The 11,145-nt window shown below is 41.0% G+C and overlaps 1 protein-coding gene across 1 annotated transcript; it reads right to left on the minus strand.

The window, feature by feature from the left end:
- Window positions 1-602: 602 nt before the first annotated feature.
- Window positions 603-11,138, minus strand: LOC108664760. Its single transcript, XM_018151434.2, has 2 exons — window positions 11,083-11,138; window positions 603-7,034 (listed from the first exon to the last, which is right to left on the minus strand). Exons 1-2 carry the CDS (start codon window positions 11,105-11,107, stop codon window positions 6,001-6,003), a joined length of 1,059 nt encoding a protein of 352 aa, XP_018006923.1. The 5' UTR covers window positions 11,108-11,138; the 3' UTR covers window positions 603-6,000.
- Window positions 11,139-11,145: the final 7 nt, after the last annotated feature.

Raw genomic sequence — 11,145 nt, forward strand, 5'->3', positions numbered from 1 at the left:
GATGGCGTTACCGTCTGAAGTCTCCACAGCGTTACCGTCTGAAGTCTCCATAGCGTTACCGTCTCAAGTCTCCACAGCGTTACCGTCTGAAGTCTCGATGGCGTTACCGTCTGAAGTCTCCACAGCGGTACCGTCTGAAGTCTCCATAGCGTTACCGTCTCAAGTCTCCATAGCGTTACCGTCTGAAGTCTCCACAGCGGTACCGTCTGAAGTCTCCATAGCGTTACCGTCTCAAGTCTCCATAGCGTTACCGTTTCAAGTCTCGACAGCATCAGTGACGAAACAAGAGGTATTTACAACAGACCTCTGGTATACACACTCTGGAATATCGACCTTACATTAAATGCTCTACAGAAGATATTTACACGCATGTCTTTGGCGGCACAGTCTTCAACAGACTATTGAGTTGAGACTCGTATATAGATTATCATGTTTTATTCATACGAATAAGTAACTGCGTTGAAATTTGAATGCGTATGGAATTAGGTGATACCATATGTCAGGGCCTATACTTTCAAAAAAAGGTAAGAGATCGTAAGTTTATTAGCCAATCATTGACGGCCTATCGAGCAAAATCCACCAATCATAGACAAGAAAATAAGTCATAAGTACTTACGTTCACTTAGCGAGTTTTGAAAGTATGGCCCCAGGTTCGGATAAGGTTTAAGAATACGCCTCCGAAGGCTCCGATTGTCCGGCTCCCAAAGAAAATTTCGTGGGTTTATCTTCTCGTACATAGATAAGAATTAACTTAGGAACGAAGATATCCGAAATGCAGCGACACCAAATGAACACGGTAACAGGCAAAGGCTTTAGAATCAAGTTGATAACAGTATAGCCAGGGGAAAATGTCGATATTTTACATGAAAATTGTCTAGCATCATTGCAGAAGATAACTCCATACGAGATGACGCCTACAATACAAATTCATGTAACAGACTTATAATTCTTAGAACCTCACACATATATGTTAAATTTCAAAACTTTACAAAAATTTGTTCCATGTCCGTACAGCGACATGAACGTTTAGTATTAGCATAAATTAGTTGGATTCGATGTTAAGAAAAAGTGATAACAGCCTCTCAAAAATTATATATCTGGTTTGATCTTTAGCATATAACCTAAACACGTCGCGTTTGAGTCAATGAGTTATCGTTCAATAAGTTAGTTTAGTGAAAATAGAAGCTCATATGAAATTCGTAAGTGAAGACAAACATCAATAGCCAGTAGCCGCAGTACTGCCCGGCGTAGGAGGAAGCTAGAACATCGAATTTAGTTCCAATCAAACTCTCGCTCACCGACCACGACTGCAAGCCATTAAGAAGACGACGACATCAGCGCAGATAGAGAATTTAAATTTCTCCCAACGTTTAGTTATGATTTATTAACGACGATGTGGAATGGGAACAATTTCTTCTTTCGCGGGACGTAATTAATAGAACACAGCAAGACTTAAAGGCTGTGACTGAATATGATAATTCAATCTTTATACAGGGTTGAAGAATATATTTTTGCCGCAATAATTGTCTCTCGTTCAGAAACGGAAAGTTAATCCTGACATCAACAACAGGAAGATTTCTCGAGTTTCTGAAAAGGTCAGCAAACTCGTGCAGCCACTACAACAGCAGAAGATGCTATATTGCAGATCAAAATTCAAATTTATTTACACAATAAATCTATTAAGAAGCACTAGACAGAGTTTCTCACTTGAGAAGCTCGATTAAAACGGTGGCGAAAAGAAATGACTTACTTGCTCACTTCTCTAGTCTGCGTTATGTTATACAAGCTCTTGAGCAATACAGCAACCGTTCCCATCGTTGGTGTGAACTATTAACTATTGAAACTAAAAAACCATTAATAATTTACCGCGATCAGTTTGGCTCAGACACTAAGATCATTATTGACAACTATTTTTTTAGTGACCACAAAATAATGTCCGTATAACTATTGAAACTAAAGATCCATTAATAATTTACCGCGATCAGCTTGGTTCAGACACTAACATCCTGCGCACAATGCGTGTATCTCACAATAAGAAACTCAGCACAAAATATCAGCTTTATAAGTATTGTCATTAGGCGACGCTTTCGACGTCCCTTCGTCAGCGTGGTGTGGGGGCTCGCTTGGAGCTACAGAGACTAGCCTAAGAAATTATACTGAGATACAACATCACTGGAGGTGTGGCGTCCATCACTCTTTGCCCAATGACGTGACACATCATCACTGCAGGTTATTTTAGCACCACCACAGCCATGGCAAGTCAACCAATTTAGGACAAGAGTGGCGGCAAATGAAGACAGTGCCTCTGTAACAGCACCACCACAAGACAGCAGTAAAGAACGTTCGGTTACTCATCATCATTCACGCAAAGAACATCATTACACTTAATTACATTAATCAAGAATTATTCGTTACGCAACCATCACAAGAAGGGTGATGAATACCACCCCACACGGACACCGCTCACGAATGGTACATCACTAAACGAACGCGCATCACGCATGGGTGGTGGGCAGCGCTCTTCACGCTAACTCCTCTGCTTTCATCCTTTATCACTCAAGACTGCCATCGCTATTTCCACTATCTTGAAGCAGCCACCAATCAACCAACTTAAATTTGCTTTCAAACACCATCAGTCCACTACCGATAAGCGTCAACCAAACACCACCAATCCACCATATTTTTTTTTATAGTTGGGGTTAAGACTTGTGGCGACAAATGCGCCCACCAGCCTGTTCTCTGTCAGAAAATCCACCATATTGAAGCAACTTTCGACCGCCATCAATCCCCTTGACGAAGCCACGATATTTCTAAACATGTCCATCACTACTCAGCTCTCGCATCGCCAGTAAAGCTACCAGTCCCTCGCACCCGACACGCTGATTCTCTGCTACCGTCTCATGAGAATCAGGCACAATAATAAACGTAACTTTACACGAAGATCCGAAGACGATAGCAAAAAATGGAGGTCTTAAAACTATGTAAAGACACTCAGACACATGGAATCATAGAGCAAAGAATCCTCTTTATACAAACTAGTGAGATTATTGCACATTGGCACATAGAAAGCTCTGCAGCTTAGATCTTAAGTGACATCGACACGCCTCGCAGGGGAAGAGCAAATGGCAGTAGCACACGAGACTTAACATCAGAAACTTGCTGCGAAATAAATCTTAGAGGCAAACGTTCAGCAAGGACGATATGAAATGAGTTATAAGTAGACAACCCTCAATAATGTTCAGTATTTTATGTAAGTTACTAAGATCCAAATTAAACGGGGCACAATACAACAAGATATAAAGATATGGCGAATTTTACGTACATTTTCTTAGCTGTTCTTCAGTCGAATTTAGATTCAAGCAATCAGTGATCCTAATCCTCATTCAAGAAATACAATGAGTCTTTCTAAGTAGTTATGAGTGAACAATAGATCATTGATTACGATTGAGAGTTCGCCACAAGCAATTAGTAAGGTGTCTTGAAGTCTAGAATAAAGTATTGACAATTAGTACTACGGTTATCTGTCGAAACTACTACGGTCGGATAATTAGTACTACGGTTATCTGTAACAGAAACTTTGGTCGAAACAATTACTACGACTCCTCCTTATTATGCACTTAAGGGCGCAAAATGTTAACTTAGAGTAAATAAAAGTCTCTCAAGAAAGTCATGTTAGTAGAAGGCAGAAGATGAGATTCCTCGCTTTAGACTTGAAATAGATTATTGATAAATATTAGAGTGAATTTGAGGTATTCTGCAAGGCAGAATTAGGTCATGGCTGAAATGTAGGTGATGAATCTCGTTCTGTTGTCTTAAGAAATACGCACTTATATAAGCTTCAAGAATAATTTTTTGAGCATAACTTCAATAACTAATGCGAATCAAAGACCCAGAAAGTATTTGAAATAATTCGATGGAGTAACTAAGCAAATAATTGGTCTAAATGAAAACGAATACAATAGAAAAGATAGAACATATAGAGGCAAAGGAACATCGCCAATATCTTACCATAACGAAGAGCCTTACAAATAAGATACAAATGCTGGCAGGAATGGAAGAGGGAAAGAAGATCAAACGTTGTGTAAGAGATTCTAGTTTGTTAAGAGTTTTCTCCTTAATAAGAACATAGTTAAATGAGCTCTCCATCTCGCAGTTAGACTTAAAAAAAAGAATCACACTTAAACTAAGTTTGTTAAAGCTGCAGTTTATATGGAAGTACATTTGGAAGAAAGTGTTGCCTCCAAGATAAGAGAACTTTTTTATATTAAGCTGTTCATAAAATATAGTAGGTAATGTATTAAATTATCATGCATAAAATTAAGTATCTAGGCTCACGCATACGATGCTGAAAGCGGGTGAGGGTGCAAATTTGTGTCTTTAATTGGATAATGCGGACAATGAGAGCAAACAGCGGTGTTCAGAAAATATTCAGACATCATTTAAAAATATACACGGCAGATAATTTCCTGGCAAAACGGCGACTCAGTTTATTCAGAAATAAGTTGGTGAACAGTTCAAATAGAGACAAAGTGAATGCAAAAAAAGAGTGCACAACCGCAAAAAAAACTTTAACACCACTGCAAAAAAAAACTTTAATTACAACTTAGACGTTAGATTCATTCTACGTGAACTTAATCTGATAAGCCAAAGCTCCAACACGGCACCAATAACATAATAAAGATCATTTCAAACTTACAGCCCAATAAGCTTAATTATTCGTAATTAAACTAATTTAGAACATATGCCCACAACAGGGAAGCTATGAGCATAGTAAATATCATACAAAGACTAGAAGACCTGAAGACATTCAAAAGCAAACACAAAAACTGACACTAGAAAAAATCTTTGCGTTTAATCCATGCAATAAAATGAGAAGCCCCTAAACGCCTCGTTCGTAAGGTTCATAAAAGTAATATCATGTCATTATTCTCGCCATAATACTTTCTGTATACATTCAATTACTTAACAGTTAATAAGCATGGGAAAAAAAGCATCAAATCCCTGCAGGCAACGGATTTCAAACCAAAATTTATATTATTGAGACAGCGACCGAGTTCAATGTTCAGATCAGTCCGGCGAGATGGAACCCACAGGCATAGTAGCACAGTACAAATTGTTCAACTAACTCATAATTAAATCGAATTTGATTTTAGCAATATTAGATGTGTAGAGGGATACTATTTTCTGATTATGTGAGGGCAAATTTAACCATACAACCAAGAGACACGGAGCTCGTGGCAACCAGTGAGGTTCCTCAGGTTTGATAATTCGATGATTTTTTGGCACCGGTTTCATCACACTCAACACGCTTAGAATCTTCAGGATACGCATTATCAGCTCTGCAAGTGTTCCTGAGAGATAAAACACAATTTGCTGCTCTCTTCAATATAATCTAGATTAGTTGCACTAACAATAGAGACATGTTTTGTATCCACAACGAAATGATTAATTTTCCTGACAATATCTTCGTAGTAGGGTCATGATATACGCATAATCCGCACCACAGCATAAATTAGAATAAAATTAGTTACGTACATTATTAGCTTCCTAACATTACCAACGGAAAGAAGTAGAAATCGCTTGTTCAATACTGGGCACGAAAATCTATCTGTACAAAAATTAAAGTGGGACATCGACCTTGCAACAACAAGTAGAAGGTTTGTTGAAGAACGTACAAACAATACCAACGTTGAAATGAAGTAACGAGGATGCAACGATATGGAGCTCTGCATTTCAGGTAGCACATTCTCAGCTCGTCCCATCGGACTGCTCACAGGCTGGGCGCTATGTCTATACTAACTCAAAAATATCAATACTTAGAATCCATTACCGAGGGATCGCTGTACCGATAATGGCATACAGGAATCATGGCCACAGCGCTTCGCAAACTAAGAGAGTCCAACGCGCTGAATCCAATTCCTTGTTTGAAGGATTGTCATCTATGGCGTTATATGCTCTCCCTGTACGGCAGCTTGACTACAGCTAATTGTTCTTATGGCACTACTGCTGCTGCCGCTGCTGCTGCCGCTGTGCACTGATATGCAAGTACTGCTGAGCGGGAGGAGGAAGAGGGCTGGTGTAGGGGCCGGCGCCTGACAGACTCTTGTATTGTGCTGGAGTTGTGTGGCCTCCGGGCGGAGGAGCGTTGGCAACTAGAGGGGCGTAGAGGCTTCCTGTCATAGAGCTACAATGGCTGGAATTTTGGCCTCCACGCGGCATGGACAAGCAGTTCTGTGGTGGTCCGTAACCCATGGAGGGACCAGCGAAGTTGGCAGGAGGTCGATGATACGAGGCCGCGTAGGGCAGTTGGTCGTATTCAGTCTGGTGGCGGTACAGGCTCTGCTCGGTGTAGGCGCCCACGTATTGATCTTTGCACAAATTGTCATAGCTTTCCTCGTCACGATATTTGTTATCGTAATGCTTGAGTACCCCACCACCATCGTTGCCATGATATTTATCGCCCATATACGCCATAGGTTTATTGTTCCTGGAGCCGTCGCGGCTGTAGGAATACTGCTCGCCCCCGCCCATGACATAGCGCTCATGCACCGGGAATTTGCTGTTATCATCGCCGTAATTATCACTCATGTAATTATCGCCTTCAAACTCAAGTAGTTTACCGCCCTCGAGGCCCACAACTTTACCATCAGCGAGCTCGACCATCTTCCCTTCCTCTAAATCAATAACTTTTTGCCCTTCAAGAAGCACTTGACCACTCTCGATCTCAATGACTTTCCCCTCCTTGATGACGACCATCTTCTCCTCGCTGATGGTGAGACCTGAGCACAGACGATGGTCAGGACCCTCGTCATCCTCGCCGTCGCCCTTGCTGTGGTCGGCACTGGCAGGACTTCGTTCCTCGTCGTCTTCGTTTATCCTGCCGAGGGGCGTGATCCTGCCCAGCGCTACGCTGCCTCGTCTCCTCTCGTCTCTGTCCACTATGCCGCCCGTAGCCATGATACGCGCCATCATCTGCTCCCCAGCCAGCTCCATGCTGGGGCTCATCAGACCCCCTTCCCCACCTCCACCAACACCTGCACGGATAATGTAAGTTAACACCCATACACCTGCACGAACAATGTAAGTTAACACCCATACACCTGCACAACAATGTAAGTTACACCCATACACCTGCACAACAATGTAAGTTAACACCCATACACCTGCACGAACAGTGTAAGTTACACCCATACACCTGCACAACAGTGTAACTTATCACCCATACACCTGCACAACAATGTAATTTATTACCAATCACACTTTTATTACCTTACTTCCATCGCAATAATAAAGATCAACACTCACATCAAACCAGCTTCACAAACACCTGAGCAACAACTTACATTTTTCTGCAATAAAGAAGGCCGTGGAATCATTTAAGAAAGAAACTACATCAGTTTGACCCTAACCACTGTGAGCCGCCGTCTAACTAGCCACCTCCAGTCCTGGGGCCACACTTTCAAAACTAACTAAGTGAACGTAAGTACTTACGCTCTATTTTCTTGTCTACGATTGGTGGATTTTGTCTGAAAAGCCGTCAATGATTGGCTGATGAACTTACGATCTCTTAACTTTTTTTGAAAGTATGGGCCCTGAGGACCAAGTAACCACCCGAAGGAGGCTCCCAGCAAGACCATCACTCGCGCGACACTGGAAGCTTGCGCAGCATCGTCATGCGACATGCGGTGCCCCGACGCTACAAGACTAGCGGTAGCTAAGGTTCTCTCATCATGAAGATCGAATCCCTCTCTATCAACTTACAGACCACCGGATTCGTCAGGACTTAGAAATAATATTTTGAGTAATTCTAGGTATTAAATTTGGAGCTGTATCCACAATACCCAATGCTTGCACATAAATCGTTTCAAAATCAACTAATGAAAATTTGCACTCATTTCAAAATCGACAAGAGAAAATCGACATCAGAAAAATTAACCAATCTGGATAGGAGATTTCTTCAAAAGAAGCCGACAAAAATGAATTCAGAAAAACTTTCATCGAGCGCTCGCTGCTGCTATGAAGAATTGAGCACTACGGGAACTTGGAGCCGAGACATTCCAGAGCTGGAAACTTGTGGCACGAGAGGCAGTACTTCAGACGATTCTTCAACGTCATGCGGACGCAAGACGAATTACATTGAAGCTCTGGTGAGAACAAATAAAGGAGGCAAGCAATCAATGACTGAAGAAAAATACCAAGCCTAACTCGCAAGTAATGAATAAATCAGGAATCAGATCCGGCTGCAGAAAAGCGTCTCCGCTGGAACAGTTTTAGAGACGCAAAAAATTTAGCAGAGGCTACAGTTCCACGATGAAGAAATGCTTGAGCTTAAGAAGAAAATCAAGGAAGTCACAGCTCGATAGGAAGAGGTCTAGTAAGAATTGACCTGCTTTACTAATGATGCCGAGAAAAATGAGAGTGAAAGGAACAAGGAACTAACAAAAATGCGACAGCAACTCGACGTTCTGATTGCCCAAGAACAGGCAATGAAAGATGAACTCTCGGCTGAATTGAAAGCAAATGATCTGTCGGCGATGGAATCTTTCCTGGAATCAGATATCAAGTTGATGAGTGCAGAAATGTTGGAACTAAAGTTCGGTAATCTTCAGAAGTCGTTGTCAATAGATTTCCTGCTAGAACACAAAGCTGTTATGGAGAACGAACTGCGTCAACTAGACGAGTGTGAAGCAATATACGAATGCCAGGAGAACAGCATCATGCGCTGCATGAGAGCTGAAGACGCTGATATCAGCAAGCAGAAAGAAAATATTTGCAAGCAGAGGCAGCGCATGGAACACTTGCGCAAACACGTCGATGATGCGAGCCGATGCCTGAAGCAAGCCAACTACGAGGAGCCTGAACTGCAGCAGCAGCTTGCAGAGAAGACGTGTCGTATGAAGGAGCTTGAGGCGGATGTGGACCAGTTGAAGATCCAGAATAAACAAGTGAAGGATAGGATTGTTTGTGCTAAGAATGAGCTGCAAGAAGCCTAGAAGCTCTACAGTTGGGACGAGCATCAGCTCAAAGATAAGATCGAGATGCGTTGCTGATCCTGCGTGTCAAAGAATTGGGTTATCTGACTTGAATCTATGGAATATTTCATAGAAATTATTCGTCTTTTTGTCAGTAGTTCATCACGCTAGGGGACCTGAAATTATGAACTGCATTTATTTAGTATAGCTTCAACGCTCTCTATTTTGCGAAGCCAGCGTTTGTGTTTGGACACGATTTGTAGTCTTGCTGTTTCTTAGCCCAGCGATTAAAATTACGAATATTTTCTGTAGTTTGAATTCGGCTACGTATTAATATCGTAATAAAATATTTAAAATATCCTGTTTTTGCCAAATCCTACATGTGCTAAATAGGAAATCGAGGAATGAACTGATCAAGCTTGAATTGTGCTGCATCGACGATGTCTTCGTCTTTGTTCGAAATGAAAAAAGGACTGAAAAACTGCGTACGGTACCGACTTCGATCTCAATTTTAACCATGAGTTATGATTGTGTACAAAATATTCGTGTTTTAAATTTTAGCCTCCACATCCAGTAGTACTTCTGAGTTGAAGATTCTATATAGTCCTGGTATAAACGGAAAGCTAATGTGAACAATGCCACTATTTCGGAACTCATTCAACTTTTTAATAGCTAGGTTCTAACATTACGCCGCTCTTTTTATTGAAAAATTTAGGTTTTAATTACCACTTATTAACTTTAGTAATCAAATTAATTATGCTTGTATTATTGACATTTCGACCTGATGATGGAGATTGTCTCCCAAACGCTTGCAATGAGAATATGGTGAATTTTATTCAATTTTAAATTCTAGGTTAATATGACATTAAAGCTATTAAATACTCGTATAAAATTATTACACATCACAGATATTCATCACACTTTCTCCCATACTTCCATGAATATTGCAACCCAACACACCAAGCTTCCTCATTTGACACCAGCGTAATAATTTACCAAAATTCTCGTCGCAATTTTTTCCTCATCGTCTGTAAATTTCAAAGCAAGACTCTAATATTAAACACGAGTTACTATACTTCTCACGGACGGCTGGTATCGCATCATCAAATACAATGGAATGCAGCAGGCAATCAATAGCTGGTGAGTTAGTTAATCACTGACATGTTTTCCACATATTATATTTATTTAAACGTACGAACGGATACACTAATTAACACGCAGCATTAACTAACTCAGCAGTAAGTAAATAAATTCAGGGCACTAAATAATTGAGAAGCAGTGAATCTACTAATATTCATTATAATAATAACAATAATAATAATAATAATAATAATAGCGGTTTCAGCGTTTAGTAGGCCGTCGGACTGTCGCCGATTCTTAACATCGCAGAACATTCACAGTATTTTGCGGTCTCGAACTCGCAACTCACTGCTACAATTCTGCTGTGCTTAACCGCCCGGCCTCCTCGCCGATTCTGACCAGAAACTGGCGCACAGAGCTGGGATCGAACCCGCGCCTCTCAGCGCCAATCTTGGTACTCTGAACTGTAACCACTGGGCCTCCCTGCCCTGCAGAGTGGCCCATTCAGAGACAGTAACGTAAATAAGCTTGACGGGGGATGACGCCGAAGGTGGCGCATCAGCAATTGAGCACAGTCTTAAACTCGTCACAAGAACAAAAGGATTTACCTATATAGTGCAATGTTCATATATATATATCAATATATTACCTATAAAATCAATATATTACCTATAAGATCCGCGTTAGGTACCGTGCATGACGTTGCCTAGACGGTGGATGACGACAAAGGTGGCACATCAGCAATTGATCACAAGGTCTTAAACTCGCCACAAGGACGAAAGGATCTGACCTATATAGTGCAATGTTCATATATATATCAATATATTACCTATAAAATCAATATATTACCTATAAGATCCGCGTTGCTGTGCATGACGTTGCCTAGACGGTGGATGACGACGAAGGTGGCACATCAGCAATTGATCACAAGCTCTTAAACTCGTCACAAGGACAAAAAAATTTACCTATATAGAGCAATGTTCATATATATATATATATCAATATATTACCTATAAAATCAATATATTACCTATAAGATCCGCGTTGCTGTGCATGGCGTTGCGCAGGAGCGCGGCGCGATGGGCGTCCCTGC

Source organism: Hyalella azteca, unplaced genomic scaffold (assembly GCF_000764305.2).
Source record: "Hyalella azteca isolate HAZT.00-mixed unplaced genomic scaffold, Hazt_2.0.2 contig14296, whole genome shotgun sequence".
Lineage (NCBI taxonomy): Eukaryota > Metazoa > Arthropoda > Malacostraca > Amphipoda > Hyalellidae > Hyalella > Hyalella azteca.

Bases quoted from the DNA above. Each gene is read 5' to 3' on its own strand.
- LOC108664760 (XM_018151434.2), bottom strand. From the start codon at position 11,107: ATGCACAGCAACGCGGATCTTATAG. The intron at 7,035-11,082 runs GTAATATATTGA...TTATCCGTGCAG, and splicing joins CAGCAACGCGGATCTTATAG to GTGTTGGTGGAGGTGGGGAA.